This window comes from Drosophila willistoni (genome assembly GCF_018902025.1).
Source record: "Drosophila willistoni isolate 14030-0811.24 chromosome XL unlocalized genomic scaffold, UCI_dwil_1.1 Seg141, whole genome shotgun sequence".
In the NCBI taxonomy this organism is placed as follows: domain Eukaryota; kingdom Metazoa; phylum Arthropoda; class Insecta; order Diptera; family Drosophilidae; genus Drosophila; species Drosophila willistoni.
Genome location: NW_025814052.1, coordinates 6,378,571 through 6,399,337, shown reverse-complemented (window position 1 = coordinate 6,399,337; position 20,767 = coordinate 6,378,571). Strand labels below are relative to the sequence as shown.

General features: G+C 36.9%; 7 protein-coding genes across 10 annotated transcripts; 2 read left to right on the top strand and 5 right to left on the bottom strand.

Moving 5' to 3' along the window:
• Positions 1-6,340: 6,340 nt before the first annotated feature.
• On the bottom strand, positions 6,341-7,320 carry LOC6648988 (calcineurin subunit B type 1). The gene is made up of 2 exons (XM_002071538.4): positions 7,247-7,320; positions 6,341-7,176 (listed from the first exon to the last, which is right to left on the bottom strand). Exon 2 carries the CDS (start codon positions 7,112-7,114, stop codon positions 6,602-6,604), a length of 513 nt encoding a protein of 170 aa, XP_002071574.1. The 5' UTR covers positions 7,115-7,176; positions 7,247-7,320; the 3' UTR covers positions 6,341-6,601.
• A 653-nt stretch (positions 7,321-7,973) lies between these two features.
• Positions 7,974-8,872, bottom strand: LOC6649030 (protein sym1). Its single transcript, XM_002071537.4, has 4 exons — positions 8,681-8,872; positions 8,528-8,610; positions 8,285-8,467; positions 7,974-8,230 (listed from the first exon to the last, which is right to left on the bottom strand). The coding sequence occupies exons 1-4, from the start codon at positions 8,799-8,801 to the stop codon at positions 8,072-8,074; spliced, it is 546 nt and encodes a 181-aa protein (XP_002071573.1). The 5' UTR covers positions 8,802-8,872; the 3' UTR covers positions 7,974-8,071.
• A 134-nt stretch (positions 8,873-9,006) lies between these two features.
• LOC6649029 (mpv17-like protein) lies at positions 9,007-11,386 on the bottom strand. 2 transcript variants are annotated; one of them, XM_002071536.4, is made up of 6 exons: positions 11,193-11,386; positions 11,070-11,112; positions 9,868-10,070; positions 9,668-9,801; positions 9,474-9,605; positions 9,007-9,404 (listed from the first exon to the last, which is right to left on the bottom strand). In XM_002071536.4, the coding sequence occupies exons 3-6, from the start codon at positions 10,031-10,033 to the stop codon at positions 9,216-9,218; spliced, it is 621 nt and encodes a 206-aa protein (XP_002071572.1). In that variant the 5' UTR covers positions 10,034-10,070; positions 11,070-11,112; positions 11,193-11,386; the 3' UTR covers positions 9,007-9,215. The 2 variants fall into 2 exon arrangements, with proteins under 2 accessions (XP_002071572.1, XP_023034928.1); XM_023179160.2 differs by lacking the exon at positions 11,070-11,112.
• A 126-nt stretch (positions 11,387-11,512) lies between these two features.
• Positions 11,513-12,378, bottom strand: LOC6649028. Its single transcript, XM_002071535.3, has one exon. The coding sequence runs from the start codon at positions 12,295-12,297 to the stop codon at positions 11,632-11,634; it is 666 nt and encodes a 221-aa protein (XP_002071571.1). The 5' UTR covers positions 12,298-12,378; the 3' UTR covers positions 11,513-11,631.
• A 532-nt stretch (positions 12,379-12,910) lies between these two features.
• Positions 12,911-13,919, bottom strand: LOC124460430. Its single transcript, XM_047011163.1, has 2 exons — positions 13,668-13,919; positions 12,911-13,606 (listed from the first exon to the last, which is right to left on the bottom strand). Exons 1-2 carry the CDS (start codon positions 13,917-13,919, stop codon positions 12,968-12,970), a joined length of 891 nt encoding a protein of 296 aa, XP_046867119.1. The 3' UTR covers positions 12,911-12,967.
• An 805-nt stretch (positions 13,920-14,724) lies between these two features.
• LOC124460510 lies at positions 14,725-15,413 on the top strand. 3 transcript variants are annotated; one of them, XR_006954422.1, is made up of 2 exons: positions 14,725-14,839; positions 14,912-15,129. XR_006954422.1 is itself a non-coding variant. In XM_047011452.1 (2 exons), the coding sequence occupies exons 1-2, from the start codon at positions 14,815-14,817 to the stop codon at positions 15,345-15,347; spliced, it is 450 nt and encodes a 149-aa protein (XP_046867408.1). In that variant the 5' UTR covers positions 14,725-14,814; the 3' UTR covers positions 15,348-15,413. The 3 variants fall into 3 exon arrangements, 2 of the variants coding, with proteins under 2 accessions (XP_046867408.1, XP_046867409.1); XM_047011452.1 differs by having other exon boundaries at positions 14,923-15,413; XM_047011453.1 differs by having other exon boundaries at positions 14,929-15,391.
• A 710-nt stretch (positions 15,414-16,123) lies between these two features.
• Positions 16,124-19,958, top strand: LOC6649025 (ubiquilin-1). Its single transcript, XM_002071532.4, has 3 exons — positions 16,124-16,645; positions 17,260-18,805; positions 19,045-19,958. The coding sequence occupies exons 1-3, from the start codon at positions 16,550-16,552 to the stop codon at positions 19,119-19,121; spliced, it is 1,719 nt and encodes a 572-aa protein (XP_002071568.1). The 5' UTR covers positions 16,124-16,549; the 3' UTR covers positions 19,122-19,958.
• Positions 19,959-20,767: the final 809 nt, after the last annotated feature.

The window sequence follows — 20,767 nt, the reverse complement described above, 5'->3', positions numbered from 1 at the left end:
TAAATGTACCTCAAAATGTTTCACACCCCCCCCCCGAGTCGTACCCGTCTCTGGTTCCTCTGGCACACTGTCCATCATACATAAATATGTACATGCAAACGCATAAAACGAAGCTTCGTGAAGTGCGAATGCGAATACGCGAGTCGGGAACTGGGAGTCGGGAGTCGGGAGCTTCTTCGTTCGGTTGCCAGTAAAACAATTCGTCCCGTTCCTGTTATTTATACCCTCCCCCCAAACCGACAGGAGCGAACTCGCAAATTACCGGAGGTGCATTGCCGTTAGCCAAGAATGTTTCACTCAAAGTCACCATTCCTAACCTATCTTATATTCTGATAAAAACATCAAAATCATTTGACCCATTGAATTATGATCAAGCGAAAGGATTCGCAAATTAAAAAGTTTCTCTACTCCATTTCCCGCCATTTTGTTGTGGCGTCACTGGCCATTGCCATCGTTGTTTACGCCATCTTTCTTGCTGAAATGGAATGGCTAATGGATGAACGAAATTTGAGGGCGAATGCAATGTTTTATAAAGATTTCTGTTTGCTAATGGTTCCTCTCACCTCCCACAGTGTTCGCCCCAAAAAATCCACAGTTCTGTTTCAATAGTTTTCTTCACTTCAACTCAAGAATTTCCCCAAAATTTATTTAAAAAGAACAATAAGAACATTGCAGTAACCAGAAAAATGCTAAATCTTTACTCGGAGAACCACAAAATTTTCGTATTCTATGCCACTCTACAGACCGTTTCCAGAGTTCAAGAGTTTTCTTAATGAACAACTTCAAATAAGTTCAGTACAATTATAATCTAGAAAAAAAAAAAGATCTGACTAATAATTTTTATTAAATTTTTTGCATACCTGAACTATTAAGCTATTCTTTAAAATATTTGAATAAAACACAAAATTCATATGGAACTTACAATTGTTGAAAAACATCATAAAGGGGAAGGACAATTTGTGGCCCACGTACTTTACCATTTGCCTCAAAACTTTTAAAGTTATCTTTTTGTGGCAAACTTTATAGAAGAGTATTCAAAATTGAAAACCATTTTTAAACTCATAAAATGGAAAATTTTAATTTGTTAACTTTTGGTAAGTAACACTTTAGCCAATTGTTTTTATACGATTCCCTCCGCCATTTTCTTAGATCAACTCTTAATAGCCCTTGTTGCCTATTAAAAAGTTTTCAATTTTTTCTTCTATGCATAGAAAACTTTTGGCCAATTGTACCAATAAAGGAAGTAAAACAAATACAAGTTAAGATTTTGGTGGCCCATTCCTTAGGTCTGATCAAAAACAATTGATAAATACAAAATGTAGTCTTTAGTCGCATATTGGACAAATTTGTAAAGAAAGTGAACATATCAACCTTTCTTTCAAAAGGAATGCAAACAAAAAGCAAAACATTACAAAAAGGAATAAAACATAAAGCTGTCGATTCCCATATGAGTTTGTTGTTGTTTGAGTTTGACCGAAGTTTTATACCTGTCCAAAGTTTATTATATGAATGTTGGAATGTGAATGTCATGTGGAGTCGTGGTCAGCGATCTGGAGGCAGGTGGGGAGGAATAACAACAAAAGCCCACACTCACACACACACACACACACAGAAAACTCTTTTATAAACATACATACACGCAAGTACTCACTCATATATTGATTTGTGTCAGGGCATGGGCACTGACAACAAAAAATGTGTACATACATATGTACATAAACAACCACCCACAGGAACCTACAACCACCTGCCCAACCACCCACACAACTTACCGACCTACCTACCTCATCATCCTCCCCCCTCCCCCCTCCCCCCACCCCCATCCACCAATTCTCATGCTCTGCCGCACATTGAATGGACAATTGTTGTACATAATTCATAAGAGGCATTTTAGTAAATAGTTTACCTTATTTTTTTTTTTTTTTTTTTTTTGTTTGTTTCTTCCTTCATGCCCTTGCTTAGGGTATTATCAAATCATCAAATTTCCTCATAGTCATCTAATTTGTATAATGGAAATCAGCGTTTTCCCAAATCGGTGTCTATACTTCCATATAATCATTATTTAAGCATTTGTAAACAAATTCCAGACTCCGACTTCAAGTTGTGTCCCCATGGTATTAGTTATTTTTGTTTTTTTCCAAGGTCAAACTAGAGCGAGAGACGAGTAAGTGCTAGAGTATATAAATTTCGGTGCAAGCGAATTTTTGTTTTTGGGGGGCTTTTGGAATCATTGTTAATAATATAAATTTCTGTATCATACTTTTTGGGTGTATCACACTCCATCTTAGCTTGTGGAATATAAATTAATGATGGATGTCTACATGGCAGCCACGAAAAGCTCAATTATAGGACGTACCAATTTAGAGGCCATGCCAGGGCAGGCCATGCCAGGTATTATATACGCGCAACTAACCTATGAAAATGGGAGCACATTAATCAAAACCAATTAATATCCGGGAAAAGGTCAACCAAATGGATGAGTTGGTCGTGTCGCAACTGCTGTGCGCCGGCTGCCTGCCTCTCGAGCCAAAGGTGAAGGTGAGATGGCTTTAACCCTACTAACATTTAAAAATTGAAATATTTCTAGGGACCGCAAAGCATTTGGGAGGGTTCTACCCAAAAAAAAAAAAAAAAAAAAATGATTTACGAACCGACTTCAGTAGCTGCGACAACGCGATCTGATAATAATTTATCAATACCACACACACACACACACACACACACAAAGAGAGAAAGAGAGAGAGGGCAAAATATAAATGTTCAAGGTGTTGGCTTACTAATAAAAAAAAAACGTCGTGACCACGTTCCCATCAGATTACCTACCTATAATCCATTTTTCTTCTGCTCAACTTAATTCACGAAATGGTAAATAGATAAAAATAATTATCAAAATCTGATTTATGTCGTTTGAGCAATATTTAAAGAGACATTTCCAATTTCCCCAAACACGAATTGGCTATTTAGTACTTAATAAGAACAAAAAAAACTTGTAGAAATCCACTTAAGACATCTAAACCTTAAGCCTTTCAAAGTGTGTTGTTTAACTATATGAATATATCTGTTGGCTTCCCCTAATCCGTCCTTGTATATGACCTATTAAGGGCTCCATTCGTAGCTCTCTCTCTGTCTCTCTCTCTCTCTCTTGGGCAACCTACGCCCATGCCACTTGTGTTTTACATTATATCCCCCTACCTCACTCCCACACTCCAAAAACATGTCTGTCTGTTCCAGCACTTTATAATAATATAAACTCGAATAAACTCGAGATTCCCCACCCAAAATCAGAACACCCAAATGTATGCTATAGAAAAAATGTATATCTATGTATATCACAAAGGAAAAACATTGCTGGCTGCCCTTACGGTCATAAAATGTACTTTTGTCCTGTAATCGGGTGCAGCTCCAAATGCAGAGACATTTTTTACTCAAACACATGAGCATGAGCATGTGCGTGTGAGGAAACCTAGAATTTAACGTTTTCTAGGTCACAAAACAGGAGCGGACTATTTCGTTTTTTGATAAGTGTCACACAAATTTGAGGCAAGCAAATTGCTTAGTTAACCTGTAAACAATACATGAACATTATATTTACACGAAATTGTCATAAATTCTTTATTTAACCTCTGCCCCACCATTTCCGTCTCACCGTCCAACGGCCACCCACAAACCCTTATCGACTCATAAACACTTTAGCGCCTCTGTCGGCCAAAACGGGTCCAGTTGGTAAGCCTTTCATAACAAACGGTTTTTTTTTATGCCCATAGGGCATGAAACAAAAACAAAAAAAAAACCAAACAGGCTAATTGTAAGCCCACAAAAATTTGGCATTTAATATTTACACAGATTAACTGCAGCAAGGATTTTTTTTTTAAATTCATAATTTTATTTATTTTTAATTGGGCATTAAAACACCATGAATCACATAAAGGGATATCTTTTTGGTAGTAAAAATTTGTTAAGGATTTTGTCTCTTGCTACTAAACATATCGAAATGAATTAAGTATAAGCTAAGAAACTCTCTGATCATAATAATCAAGTTTATGTCAAATTTTTACCAGCCCATTACTTGAATAAAAAGGTTTTTTTTTCCTGTAATGATTAACATCTTTAACCGATATTTAATTAAAATAGGGATAATAGTGTTCCACTATGTAAACACAAAAACGCGATGCTTGGCCGTTGGCGGCGCTAAAGTGCTTGTCTGCTCGTTGGAGCGAGTGAGATAGCCCAAAGTCTTATTAATTCAAAATAGTTGTTAGAAATGTGTCAAAATACAGACTGAGCTTCATAGGTTAAATACCCAAAAATTATTTGCAAAATTATTGAATAAATTCCAAAATTCATTAACTTTGCGAATCTTCAATTCTGTCATTTTTTGAGCGACTTTCAAAGTTCATATTTTTGAAATGTGGTCAATGGTGGCTTGCCCATTAAATTTGTGATCATATTTTTATAAAAAATCGCTTTAAAATTAAATTTTTTTGTAATTTTAAAGTCTTTTATACCGTTTTAATTGATTCAATTGGGATATGCCTTTTTGAAATTGGTTCGAACTTGGAAAAAATACAATCGAGGGTAAATACATACATACATATGGGGGTAGAATTATGAAATTCGTTAAAAATTCTTAAAATCTCTTCACTTTGCGATTACGTAACTTTTTAAAATTTTAACCGATTTTCCAAAGTGATATAGCACTTGAATGCCTTTAAATTTGATTTCGAATCTTGAATGTAAATCAATCAAATAATTATGATGTTCTTTTTTCAGGCGAGGACACAAATGTAAACAAAAAGGCAAACTATTCCAATAAACCTTAATTTCATGAGGCTCTAATTTAGTTAATTTTTGGAGTATTTAAAAAGTTCATGTCTTTATTTTCAAGTTAGCCAAATGACTTTTAATCTGCATTAAGATCTCAAGAATTTTTTTTTTTCAATTTTCACAAAAATCATGAGTTTCTTCAAAAATCGGGCTGAAATTAATTTTTTTAAATATCAAAAAAGTTAATGTTATTTTAATATATTTTAAATTCACATTTAATTAATATAAAACTTTTTTGGAATCGATTGGAAATTGGCCAAATACAGTCGCAGCCAAATGGGTAAAATCGGCAATAATAGTTCATAAAATTTCGCCAAAATTCTCCAAAACTCTTAACTTTCAGATTTTTAGATTTTCTAAATTCATGTGTTATCTATTTATCTATTAAAAATAGATCTATTGATCAATTCTAAAGAGTTAAATTCAAAATGAATTAAATAAGAATAATGAATGTGCATATTCAAATCATTGGAATATATTATTCGTATAAATCTCGTTTTCCAAAGTATTCATTCGTTTCGGCACTTCATTCATTGTCTTTCTTTTCAGCAGTGAGACATTTCAATTTTATTCCATACATTTTCTAGTTTGTTATCCGTAGTCAAAAGTCAAATAAGTAAATGAACCTCTCTAACTACATAAATCAAACTTTTAAATATCAGTACAATCTCAAAAATAAACATAATTTCATATTAATTTTTTTTTTATATATTTATTAATTTCTTATATATTTCTTACACATATAACATTTAGTCAATATTTAATTGGACTTATAGAATATATTTAAGAAAAAAAAACCTAAAGCTTAAAGTAAAAAAAAAAAAACAGACCAGCTCATATGAAAAATTTCTTCTTTTTAAATTTTAAAATTATTTTGGTTTTGCATATTATTTAATTGAGTGTTTGAGACCTAATACTCTTTCCAGTTGTGTATTGTGAGAACACAAAAACAAATTATTCAGAAATGTGTTTATATATTGGCATTGAGGTAAAACTTACTGAAATTTATTAACAATTTGTAATTAATTGAATTTCTTATTTTTTGTATGTATGTGACATGAATCGAATTTGCAACATAGTGATAATTAGTTTGTAGTTCTTTTTTATTATTATTATTAATTAATTATAAATTTCATTTTGTTGGTTTCTTGAAAGTTTGAAAGAGTTTCTTGCAAGGACAAAAGTTGAATAGGAAATTCTCATAAGCATGAATTAGTGGTCCGTTGCCGGTGGTTCCGTATGAAGTTTAAGACACAGTTCATTGCAGTTAAAGAATGATGGCCAGGGATAGGACATGACAGGAAGAGGGCAGCACAGGAGCAGAGACAGTCAGTGGGCCATGAGTTTGGGATGTGAAGGATTAGGGAGACAGAAAAGTGATTAAGAGGGATTTCATTTTGAAGGTACCGTCGTATTTCACATCTCTATTACACAAAATCAATAAAAGTTTACACATAAACTGAGAACCTTTTGGTTGTTTGTTTGCTGTTTTTTGTTTTATTGTTTGTTCTCTCTGAAATAACAAATAGTATTTGTAGTTGTTTTTTTTTTTTTTGTTTTTTTTTTTAAGAGTCACATTAATGATATTTGATTTTCGTCGATTTTAGTCGGCTGTATCTTTGCTTTGGCTTTTGCTTTTCTATATGTCATAGCCAGAATTGTCTTAAGGTATAGACCATAGTCAATATGTTTATATGGTAGCATATAGTATAGTATCCATATACATATGTATGTGTGTACATATGTATGTATGTATGTATATACAACATATGTCCAATTAAACATCCACAACCATTTTCTTATGTATATCCGTATTACCGACAACCGAGCAAAACTCATCGAATGAGATTTTGCCATCTTCATCTTTGTCGGCAAAACAAATTGTCTTATCGACAATCTGTTGCAATTGTGTATCCTTCAGATTATTGCCCACCATCATTTTGAGCACCTGAAAGAGTTCACCATTCGAAATGTAGCCATCGTTGTCCATGTCATAGATGCGGAATGCAAAACGAAGCTTGGACAATTTATCGCCCCGTACACTAAACTGTGAGACACCTTGAATGAATTCCTTGAAATCAACCTCACCATTGCCATCCGCATCGAAGATGTCGATAACCCGCTGGACTAGAGGATTCTGCTGCAGCTCTGGCAGCGACATGAACTCATCTATGCTCAGTGCTCCCGAATTGTCCAGATCCAGTTTACGGAAACGTTTACCCAGTCGACGAATTTCATCTGCATCGAAATTCGAGCACATATCCATGGGCAGCGATGTCTCATTTCCCATTCTGAGGCAGTTATTTTGTGTTTAACTTGAAAGGTTTTAACAAATTCACTTCTGTATCAATTCTGCAATGATGATGGATTCAAATTGGTGGTCAAAATAGAAGAAAATCCGAACCAAAAGGGAATCACTCACCTGCCACAGGTGACCACCACGAGCGACAACAACAACAAACAAGAGAAAAGCTACACAATTTTTTTTTTTTTTTTGTGCTTTTTTTTCTTGTATTTCTCAATAGCAGCCTTCAATAGTATTGATTTTCCAATTTTTCATATACACATACGTTAGATTTTCTTCAGCTTAGTTTTCCATTTTCAATCTTGTTGGAAATCTTGTCTATTGTGTTTTTTGGTTATATTCACTGAATATGTCCACCATATACATATATATTTAAAATCTAACAGATTTGGCGTTAGGTCAGGTTTTTGTGTGAATTTACCACAAGATAAGCCAAACCATCAGTTGAACTAAAGTTTTGGGGCGGAATGCCAATCACTCTCTCTTGCTATGTTTATCTGTCTCTCCCTTTATATATCTCTCTCTCTGTTTCTCGTTTTGTCTCCCTTTCTCACCACTTGGCTAGGCTGCAAACAAACGACTAATGTATTCTGCGAGAAAACTAAGCAAACAGGCACAGGCGCAAAAATATATATGTTTTTTTTTCAGTTTAAAAAAAAAAAAACGTACTCAACAGAACAAACGAAAACATAGATGGCGCTGTCGAGTGTGACCATAGTTTAACAAATTCGCCCAGCTGTATGCAACAGAAACTTGAAAAGTTCCTCATGTATAAGCAGATATTTTCCGTTACTTAAATTCAATTGAAAAATACTTAAATGAATTTTTAATGAAATTTCGCCAGAAATTTTGCAAAGTTATTTAACATATTTCAATAAAAACAAAAGTATTCTGAATTACTTAACTAAACTACCTAATTTCTTAAAAATTAAACACTGTCAATTAAATAGCTTCATCGACCTCATGATGCTCCAAGTGTTTCATATAAGCCAGAAAGCAGGTCCAGCATAAGCTACAAGCACTGATGAAGGGTACCCGATTCCGTTCGGGTATCAAGGTAAAGTTAATGGTGGCTACCAAAGGCCAAACAGAGAGTGCCACCTATGGAATACCATTTGTAAGGGATACATATACAAAGCTAGTTTGAAATATTACCTTGTAGGTGGGAAGAAACTTTTTGCCCACTTCAGCCACTGCCTCATGGACTGTCTTGGATTCGAGCAGGCTCATGATAAAATAGAAACATGTCATGGCACCTGGAGTATAAGATATTGTTTCCACTGCCGCCTTCGTGATACCCGTACGCAGGGATGTCTGTGGCCACATGGCGCTGGAGATCTGCACAAAATCAAGGAATATTTAACAGTGTATCTAGTCTTACATTAGTATCGATTTTACCTTAACCCAGCCATAGAGAGTGGGGGCCACAAAAAGTCCACCGTACAAGCTAAACCGCATCACCCGCCCCCAATCATAGTCTCCTGAGAAGAGAGGCAACAATTTAGATTATCTCACACCCAAATGATAATTATCAGACTAGACTAGACTCACCCCAACGCTTGCCCTCAAATGTCTGTTGAATTAACGAACTTGTGGGCCAGATTAGACTATAAGATATCATACCACGTGCTATGGGATATCTGGTTACAAAGACCCTAAGGTTCTGCCACATGGCAACTAGAAGACTGGAATTGCACAATTTACAAAAATTAAAAATTATAAATTTATGTTGATGCTATTAATAATATACATATGTATGTATGTATAAGTAAATGTAAAGTCCCTGCCTACCCAGATCAAGTCAGACCCTGAGATTGCATATGGAAATAGGATCGGTATGAGATTGCATGCTGTAACAAAAAATCGATTCTATTAAATAGATTTTGTATTTTTATTGTCTACAAATTGTTCTATACCGCACAACAAATGAAATTTGTTGTAAACTTCGACATTATTAAAATTATTTTCGTCCTAAGAGCGCTGAAACGTTACCTTACACTTAAAAACTAGTATAACAACAACAATGGCTAAGGAATCTTAGGCAAATATGTACACACACACACATATAAAGAAAGTGAGAATGGGACTACGATTGCGTCTCAGCCAGGGACTCTTGATGGGAGTGCTCCGTCAATTCTGTCGGATGATGCGTTTTCATAAAGGCCAGAAAAATGGTCCACATCAGACTGCAAATGCTCACAAATACAACGCGATTATGCTCAGGTACCAATGCAAAGTTAATTGTCTGTATAAATGGCCAAATGCACACGCCCACCTAAGACAATTGCGGAATGAGATTAATTGTTAGTATTGCGAGGAAAAATGTCTCTCTGTCTGTTCCTACCTTATAAGTCGGTGCTACCTTCTCTTTGACCTCATCAATGGCCTCAGAAAAGGTCTTAAATTCCAGCAGACTCATGCCCATAAAGAAACTAACACAGGCAAAAGGTCCATAGGATATTTGTTCGGTTATGGCCTAAGAACAGCAAAATTGTTGACCATTGTCGCATGCGAATCGTCACATCTTCACACACTCACCTTAATTATGCCTATGCGAAAATTAGTCTGTGGCCACATGGCACTACTGAGACGGACCCAACCATAGAGAGTGGGAGCCACATATAAAGCACCAAAGAGACTAAAGCGCAAGGCACGCTGCCAATCGTAGTTGCCTGAAGTATGAATAAATGTAGGAGGATTGAGGCAAGGATTAAAAGGATCATAAGGCATGCACTTACCAAAATGTCGTCCCTCCAGTGTCTGTTGTATGAGACTTCCAGTGGGCCACATAATTGCATACGTTAAGGCTCCTTTGGCCATGGGATGCAGTTTGGCCTTCGTTGCCAAATGGCGCTGCCAGTTGGCCACGGTGGATTGCAATAATTTTACAGCTTGGACAGCCATTTGTTAGCCGGAACGATAAAAGCCAGAGAAATGTATTCTAGTGGGAGGGAATGATGATGGTGTTAGCTTAAAATCGAAACACGTACACACAATGAGGAGGCATTGACAGAAATAGCATACGACAAAGAATACCAAATAACCAAATTTCTATTCCCACCCCACTGTACCAAGGTCAAGGTCTGCGATCAAGGGGCATCATATTGAACAAAACTTAAAGTTTCTAATAATTATAACTTGCATTTCCTTACTTCTTTGATTCTGTAGTAAAAGAAGGTGTAAATTCAAAATACTTTGCTCCCAAAAATCACGCACTTTTCGGCCAAAAAACTGCACTACAACTGAATACTATGCACCACAGACTAAAACGAATTATTTCGAAAAATGCATTTAAGAGAATTGAAATTTTCTCTCAATTTCAATGACAATTACGAACACGAACGATCATACAAATGGCTAAATGGGAGAAGAAGGAAATGCATCCATGCATACATATGTATATATATTAATGGATTATGAAAGCAAATTCATCATGATCTTGACCCTGAACTAGAGAGAAAGTCGGTGACACTTGCTCAATGCAAAAGCGACTGCATTTGGTATAAGAACCATTTCTTATTTCCGTATTTGAGGGATCTTCGCTTCACTAGCATTAAATAAGTGCCGAAATTTGTATACTCTATCACCACTGATGATTTGCTGATTCATCAAGAAATGATTTGCAAATTTGTTTACTTGAGCTTTATGATGCTAAAGTGTTTATTACATGAGAATTTCATCATGATACGTCATTGGCCCCGTGATTTGAATTTTTAAAACAAGCGGAAGCAAATATTAGAAGCTGGTTTTAAAAGAGAAATACAGCTGATGAGACACGTAAAGCGTATTTTATATCACAATTTTGTAAACAATTAGCCCCAAAAATAAAGAGTATTGAAAGTGAGAGTGAACGAGAGAGGAATAGAACGGAAATGTTTCGCACTTGTTATACAATATGTGAGACAGGTGAGAGGAGAGCGGGAACTCTGACGACACTCACAATAGATTACGACGCTAGACCCGCACATGTGTTGCCAGAGAAACTACGGAGCGGGAGAATAAAAAGAAGTATATGTAGATATCTCAATTGGTCATGTGTATTAATTTATATGTTCATACTTACAAAGCTCTATTCCAGTTGGCGCAAGGGTTGAGGGTGGGGTGGCAGGGGATAGAATGTAAATTCTGTTATAGTTACTAAAGCTAGCTTATTGGAATTGAAGTTTGTACTATTCGTTCCACCCAATTGGGAGCTCTAGAAGCATCCGCATCTCGTGTCTTATAAATTATGAAAACACAAAAACAAAAAACCAAACAACGCGAATGTCAGCTGTTATTTGCAATAAGAGCGAACGAGATGCCAACAGTTAACATATCGACTTATCGATATATGCTCGGAAATCATGATAACTGTTATCGATATTTAATCAATCGGCGTAATTATTTAAATTGAAAACAGCAGAGTGAATTTTAATTTAACGGTTTCTTGATGCTTTCTTTCGGTAGTTATATTTATATAAAAAAATAAATATATGGGGCAATAGGGTAATTTATATATTATATTATCCTCTAGGTCCAGGTTCACCTGCCGAAGTTGATTCCTTGGACTTGGCATCTTTGTCTACAGTTCCAGATTTGGTCATTACGTCAAGTTGCTTGTTGAAAACGAAGCTATGATATTGTTCGGCCAATTTCGCACATTGGAGTGGCTCATGTGGATAGTCACGATAACATACGGCCAAACGCTTCTCCATATCCGATATGTCACCGCTGCATTCTTGGGCCCACTTGACTGGCTCCCCGAAGAGCTTGTTAATACGATCCAGAGTCTGGTCAAATTGTGATTCTTCGATTTCAATTGATTGCTTCTGCCAGGCAACCAGAGCGACTGGAGCAACTGTTTGATTGGGTTTCGATGCACATGCAGAAGGATCTACAGCTGCATCTGCACTGGACCTAGAATAAGGGCCGGCAACGCATGCCTCTATTCCAGTTCCCATGGATGCCGAAATATTTGTGGTAGTGCGGCTGCAATTCTCACAGTAATGTTGACCAGATCCCAGGCTATGAGTTACCGTTGATTTGATGGGTGCTGCAGTTGTTGCCGAGTTCTCTGCTTCATTCATTTTGGTTGCTTTATTAATGCGGGCAGCAACATCTTGACTAATTTGAAATGGCATTGTATTCTCCATTTCCACAGTATGCGGCTTGCTGTTGCTAGCACCCATTGCAGCAAAATCTTAAAAATCTATGCACTCCTTAAAAGAAATTTTCAGTTTTTAGTTTGAATTTGAAGTGCCAATTTACACTGACGTGAAAAGCAATGGTAATTTTTTTTTTTGAATTGAACATAGAAATAATCTTTTTTTGAGAGTTAAAAATAGTGGCGACTTACATACAAACAATATAGCAGGATTGGCAACGCTACAGAACCCATCTTCTTGAACGGCTCCGCGCGAAACTAATTTTTTAAATTTTTCCAAATAGCCATTCTAAATTCCGATTTAATAGATGTAAAACTTTTTGAAATCGGTCAGATACCCGATTCTCACTGAGCACGAATCTTTTTACCCCCGTATGATGATGACATCAGTTGGCTGGATCTGAAAAGATATACAATTTATACTAATTTACAACAGACACCGTAAAAGTTTTAACTTCCCTGTGGATCCCAGCGACTGCGTCGTTATTGCGGATCATTTGGTCCACTTGGGAAAATCTGTAAGCATATACATATATGCATATACATATGTACATAAAATGTTAATAAAGATAAATTGTTTAGATTCTTAAAATATCTTAAAAGTAATACTTATTGTATATACAAATGTATACAATTTATTTAAAATTATATAATATGATAATAAAATCTGTAAATATACAAAAGGAAATCTAATTTTATGGTTTATTTAAGTTGGCCACGACATCATTGGCCAGTAGGAACAGCAGACCTGCTCCCTCATCGCAGAAATCCATATCTAATATGGGCAGCTGCTTCATTAGCGCTTTGCAATAAATCTCAAGATTATCATTTTTGAGATTCATCAATATGCACTGCTCCTGATGCCGCATGACCATCTTCAAGACGGACTGGACCGCATCGCACAATTCCCAAAAGATGCAGAGATTCTCTATATCTTTGGAATGACACTGGCCGATGATCATAGATACCTGCTCCGAGAACGTCTCTTTCATGAAATTTGTGGTCATTAATTGGGTGACACTTTCACAGCAGGACATGTCGAGTTCCTGTGAAAATGATCCAATTAAATGGGTTGGATCAAAAACTACTGGGGGCATGGCAAAGTTAAGTGTGTATGACAGATCATCCAAGGACTTTAAATTCAGACAAGCACGATCACCAACAATCACCAAATTGGATCTTGTATCTAATGTGACAGCTCGGAGCACTCTGCCAATACCAGTGGCCATAGATTCCGAATTTGTGAGCTGCTGACTGTTGCTATGGCAGTAACTCTCGGCAAATACCAGCGTCTGAGTCCCGTCTTGGAGGCAGGTCAGAAATATGACAAAGAACTGGAATTGAAAACTGTTTATTACCTGTGAATATGTATATAGGTATATTGTAAATATTCACCTTATGCACATACAGCAGGTGGTGATTATGAACTTCGTCTATATTTAACGAGTAGACCAAATTCTTTTTGAGCTCTCCCATGGCGTCAAAATCCAAGTAATACTCTGTTTCGTTTCTGACAACCGTGTCCAGCTTTTCACGCAGCTTCCTCGCGAAAAGGTCCTTTTCCTGGCGTGTGTAATGGGTTATTCCTGTAAAGAAAGACAAATCGTACTCATATTTTCCAAGTTCTAACTTTTGCGGGGAGTCCATGGTGACGCGCTTTTTAAAAGAGTCGCCAAGTTTTTTCACAGTGTGACCGTTTGTTTTAAATAATTCTAAAGGAAGGGTATATTGGCTTTACGATGCATTTTGTTAAAAAGCATTTTTCATTATAATTATGATTGGTTTCATTGTGCTTACTTGCTCAATAGGCCACCCGAGTTCAATTGCTTAGTCTGAAGATTGAATTGCAATAAAAAAAAATCTTGAAGATATTCCGCTATACTGTGTTCAGCAATGTAAGGGTATGCAAAATTCGCATTCCATAGCAGAATCACGCAAAATATAACGGTGAAAAATCAGAGTTGCATTTTGCAAAAGTTTTACGCTTTGTAACGCCCAAAAAAAAATTAATTAATTAATTAAAAATGTTTTCGTGCAGTGAATGCAATTTCAAAAGTCCACGTCGCTCAAACGTGCGGCGGCACCATCAGAGACAACATGGCGAAAAGAAAAGTGAAGAAACCATCTACCAGTGTAACTGCTGCAGCTACACCACAAATCTGCCATACAACCTTAGGAGGCACAAAATTCAAGAGAACCATGGAATTAGGACATCAGGCAGTGGAGGAACAGACAATAGGGGCAGTGGAGGAGACAGTGGAGGATCAGACAATAGGGGCAGTGGAGGAGGCAGTGGAGGAGCAGACAATAGGGACAGTGGAGGAGACAGTGGAGGATCAGACAATAGGGACAGAGTTAACTCCCAGTGACCCAGTGACGCCAGCAAAACAAAATTCCAATTATGGAATTGAGGATGAGGAGGCCCTGAGCCCAAAAAAAATTAACGCACAATGTCATTCGGAAATTAAATGGAAATCCTTTAATTTTCAACTTAAAGCATTCAACACCAGGCTGGCCAAACTGACGAATGGCCAATTAAACGATGATGATGATGTCTTATTGTTTACGTAAGTATTCTAAATCTCCATAATCACTGAATCGTTGTTTCTAAAATCATTATAATTATTTATTATATTCAGGTTACACCAAGTTGTAGAGGACCGGGGAGGATTCCACAGGATTAAAAACTGGGATAAGGTGGCAGCAATTTTGGGCTCAACGCCACAAACTGTAAAAGATCTTTATCAAAGTAGACTGCTCCAATTAGAAATGACGGAAAGAAGTCGAAAAAGCGAAATAAGGGCTCTAGATATTCCATTCTGGTGGGATGACGGAGACCCAGTATCATATACTAACAGACATACATTGCTAAACCCTAATGTGGTGTCTAATAGGACTATAGTATATGTCCTGCGAAAAATATTCAACGACTATTATCTACCAAGCCAAGTCACGAATGCGCCTTTCGAAGTAAAAGACACCTGGATGTACGTCACCAAAATGAGTGGTAGGCTTATTATAATAAACATGCAAAACATGTATATTGAAGGTGCAGAGTCTGACATACGATTTTAAAGCTCACTTTGTCTGCAATATAATTGTCAATGATATTTTAAGAATCACACTGTCAAAAAATAAGAAATAAAGACATAACTTTTCAGTCATATTTCTGCATTGCCATTGGGTATAACAGCTGCAGCCGCTTGAGGTGCCGCAGTCAGGCCGTTGGCATTGCCATTGTTGAGGCTTTCATAAAGTTTAGGTGGCGGCCCGCTCACCTGTTCACCTGGCCATTGGTTGCTGGTGGTCCGCCTGATTTGTGAAAGAAAAATGGAACCGCTCCAGCAGATCCTGGCGGTTGCATTATTTGACGCCCAACATAGAGGGTCCAGCTTGCGGCGAGCCACCACAGCAGAATCCAGAGATCTAGGATTGACTTTCTCTTCAGCAGTGAAAGACTGATGATGCTGTTGTTGTTGTGTGTGTTCTTTTATTACATTCAAGTACCCATATATCATTCATTATGGTTTATTTATCCAGTACATTTTTTTAAATGTGCCCGCCCAGACAGGTTTGCTCCGATAATGTCGACTAATCGATAGGCTTGCTCCTGTCGACTAACCGATAGGTTTTGCTCCGGAATGTCGATTAACCGATAGAAAGAAAAAGCGAAAAATCCCAGGAAAATAATAATGGGAAATTGCGGAATATTGGGATAAAATGCCAGAACTATTACTCGCACCCTTAGGACTTTTACTCGCACCCTTAGGACTGTTTACTCGCACCTTTAGAACTATTACTCGCACCCTTAGGACTATTACTCGCAAGAAAGAAAAAAAGAAATAGTTGTGACTCTCGGTTTTTTTTCCCCCGTGCGTGTGTGTGTGAGCAAGTGACGAATTACTTTTCATCAAATGGAAAATAATTCATTTTGAACACACGTAGATACATATATATATCTCTCTGTATATATATTTTCGAAAAGCTATTCAAAAACGACAAGAAAAAGAAGTCACACAAAAGTTATTCTATACTTTTTCGAAACTGGCAAACGGAGAACCAAAAAAAAAAAAAACATCAACTGAAACAGCAAATACAACAACAAAACGGCAACAAATTATACACAAAAAAAAAAACTAAGTAATAGACGAAGTAACAATAATATACGTAAACCAAACACACACACATCACACAAACATATATTTACATACACTCGCACACACAAACGCCATACACACTCAACAAAACATACAGACTCAACAAAAACAACAATCGAAATGGCGGAAGGCGGCAGTAAACGTATCAACGTGGTTGTAAAAACGCCAAAGGACAAGAAAACTGTGGAAGTTGATGAAGATTCTGGAATAAAAGATGTGAGTAAGACACAAATAAAGATGTGTGGCTGACGACCCCTGTCAATGGGGGGTACACCTTGTGACTGCCCTGTGAGAGTGACCCGACCGTCTCATTGCACCATAGAAGAAGGGCCACAACATTCACACACACACACACACACTGGCATACGCACACCCACCTAGAACTTAATTGAAAGTACAGTGCATTAAATTTTATCCGTTGGTAGAAAAGAGAGAAAAAAAAAGGGTGGCAAAGTGCAAATGTTAGTATGTGTGAGTGTGTGTGTGAATGACAACCCAGTTGGAAATTTGCCTATGAAAGTTGTGATAATGTAGCAATATGTTTTTGACCCATATTTTGCTGTCCATTCGAGTTTCGGAATTCAACTTGTGGGCTATTCGCATATGTAAATAGCAACAAACTGTTTCAAACTTGCTTGCCTCTTATATTTGCTATTTCACTTTACTAAATTAATAGAAAATCAGGCGTTGTGGCTAAGCTCCAACTGGGTCTTTCTATGGATTAGGGATGAAGAAGAAAGTTTAAAATTGAATTAACTTATAAAAATTGTGAAATTTAATGAATTTTGTGTATTAATATGTGTCTCCCTCTCTCTCACTCTCTCTTGTAGTTCAAAATTCTTGTGGCCCAAAAATTTGAGGCTGAACCGGAGCAGCTCGTATTGATATTTGCCGGTAAAATAATGAAGGATTCGGATACATTAAAAATGCACAACATCAAGGATAATTTGACAGTGCATTTGGTGATTAAGGCACCGACACGGAATGTGGAGCAACCAGCCCGTGCACCGGCCGATGTGCGTCAGACACCATTTGGATTGAATCAATTTGGCGGACTCGCTGGCATGGAGGCCCTGGGAGCTGGTTCGAATTCATTTATGGATCTGCAGGCTCGCATGCAGAATGAGTTGCTTAACAATGGCGATATGCTGCGATCCCTTATGGATAATCCTTTGGTGCAGCAGATGATGAACAATCCGGAAACAATGAGACAATTGATCACATCGAATCCTCAAATGCAGGATCTAATGCAAAGGAATCCGGAAATATCGCATATGCTTAACAATCCGGATCTATTGCGTCAGACCATGGAATTGGCTAGAAATCCATCAATGTTGCAAGAATTGATGCGATCGCATGATCGGGCCATGTCCAATTTGGAATCAGTGCCAGGTGGTTATAGTGCTTTGCAGCGGATCTATCGTGATATACAGGAGCCAATGATGAATGCGGCAACAGAGTCATTTGGACGCAATCCCTTTGCTGGCTTGGTTGAGGGTGGTGGTAGTGGTGCCAATGCCGGCGGTATAAATCCCCAACAGGGCACCGAAAATCGTAATCCTCTGCCCAACCCATGGGGTGGTGGCAGCGGCGGTGGAAACAGTGGCACTGCAAACGGTCCCACTACCAATACCAATGGCAGAAGCCGTTCTGATCTGCCGCCAAATAATATACTCAACACACCGGCTATGCGCAGTATGTTACAGCAGATGGCTGATAATCCAGCCCTAATGCAGAATCTTCTTAATGCACCCTATACGCGTTCAATGATGGAGTCCATGTCCCAGGATCCGGATATGGCATCTCGTCTACTGGGCAGCAGTCCCCTGATGGCCAATAATCCAGCTATGCAGGAACAAGTGCGCCAAATGATGCCCCAGTTTATGGCCCAAATGCAAAATCCAGAGGTGATGAATATGCTCACCAATCCGGAGGCCATCAATGCTATACTACAAATACAACAGGGCATGGAACAGCTACGAAGTGCCGCACCTGGTCTAGTTGGCACATTGGGCATTCCACCACCACCGCCCGGCGTGAATAATACACCAGCCGCCGATCCGGCCAGCGGCGATGGCCAAGGCAGTGGCAATGGCAGTGTACTTGGTGGCGGCGGTCTCCTCAATAACTCTAGCAACAGCGTATCCTCGCCATTAAGTGGACCGGCTGTCAATAATAGTGGGAATACTGGTAGCACGCCCAACCTGGCGCCTGGTGGTGGCCCAAATGCACAGCTCTTTAACGATTTCATGACTCGCATGCTCAATGGGATGTCTAACAATGCGGATAGCACACAGTCACCGGAAGTGCGCTATCAATCACAATTGGAACAGCTGGCTGCCATGGGCTTTGCCAATCGGGAGGCCAATCTGCAAGGTAAGAGTCAACAGTTTGGCTTAAGGTCTCAAAAGCGAAACAAGGAGGCTTAACATTAGTTGGGGAAAACCTTTCCCTAGTTTCATTTCTATTTCCGTTTCCGAATCGTTATCATTTCCTTATCAAAAAAAAAGAAGTAAATAGAATCGGCACCAGAGTTCTATAATAGAAAAGATTATAAACTGAAAGATATTTAATTACTTAATGAAATAATAATTTATTTGTTCTTCTCTTTGCAGCTTTGATTGCAACATTTGGGGACATCAATGCGGCAGTGGAGCGTCTCCTGTCGCTTAATCAGTTATCCCTGAGTTAACATAGTTAAGCCAATTGCAACAATACAAAAAAAAAACAGCAAAAAAAGAAAAACGAAACAAAAAAAAAACAAGCGAAATGGTGAGGAAAAGCAACAACAACAACTGAGGGAAATTGATGGGAAAAAAACCAAAACCAGATGGGAAAAGAAAACCTCTTTATATATATATATATACGCAAACAAAAACACATATGTATATTTATATATATATATATATATATTTATATAAATCTATAAACTATAAACACGGCCGTTATCCCTAAAGAAGAAAGAAGGAGGGAGAAGTCGAGAGCCCGATAACCCAAATTAAAATGGAAACGTGAAAAGCAGTGGATGGATGGAGAGCAAAAAGGAAAACTATGTAGAGATATGCATGATCAAATGGTTAATAATTATATAAATAATAATAATGAGTTTATGAGATCGGAATTATCATACTATGTCTTATGTAACTTTTGAGAATAACACACACACACACACCATGGACATTGGCAAGCACGTAAATTCAACAAGGAATAAAGGACAAACAAAATAGGTAGATAGATAGGTAGCATACCAAAAAGAAAAAATCAAAAAAAGAACTCGAGAGAGACATACCAATACAAAGCAAAATTATAAACAACAAAATGAAATGAAAAAAAAATTAATTTAAAAAAGTGCGTCTCAAACTAACACTTAAACCACATGCACACAAACACTCATGCGTACATCCCACATATATATATATATATATACACATAGATGTATATATATATATATATATATCACGTTTCCTTTTAAATTTTGAATGTGTTCTAATAAATTTCACCATATGTCTGTGTGCTCTTGTTTAATTAATATTACTACAATTAATAATATCATCATCATTATTATAACTATTATGATAACTATTATTATTATTTTTTGTTAAAACTTGTGTAATTTCGAAGCTGGTTTCTATCTATGTAAGACAGATCGAAATGGATTTTTGGTTAATGCGCGAAGTCAAATAACGCAAATGATAGAGCATTCAAAGTGTCGATGTGGAACAATATGCATCTATATATATATATATATAACTTTTTTTTTTAATGTATATATATGTATTTATATATACGTACAAATATCAAAAAATCAAACAAAAATATTCCATGTGGTGTTAACAAAAAGACGTAAAAAAAAAGAAAAGAAAAACCTATTTTAAAAAATTCCTTAGTAAAGAAACGAAAAACACAAAAACAAAAGTAAAGTTTAATTTTTAGTTAACAATTAAGAAGAAAAATATTGTTCAAACTCGTTTTGATGGCATGGCGGCGGAGGAGGGGGTAAAGGGCTAGGACACAGCAAAAAAGATTTCTCCCTCTATACATATATATATATATATATGTATATTTATATATATATCTGTAACATATAGAAACTACAACAATCTGGTCTGATCTGATGATCTGAATACAAACGTGAAAGAATAATAGAATGTTTTGATTGCTTGTGTAGTAAGAAAGAGATGGAAATAAGAGGTATTAATTATGTGTGGGGATCTAAGGAGAAAATGCATTCAACAAATTTAAGCAAAATTTAATGTAAATGGAAAAGTAAACTTACAAAATAAATATGCTTTTGGTTTTAGATTTTGCCTATGCGAAATAAACAACAACTATTTTGTG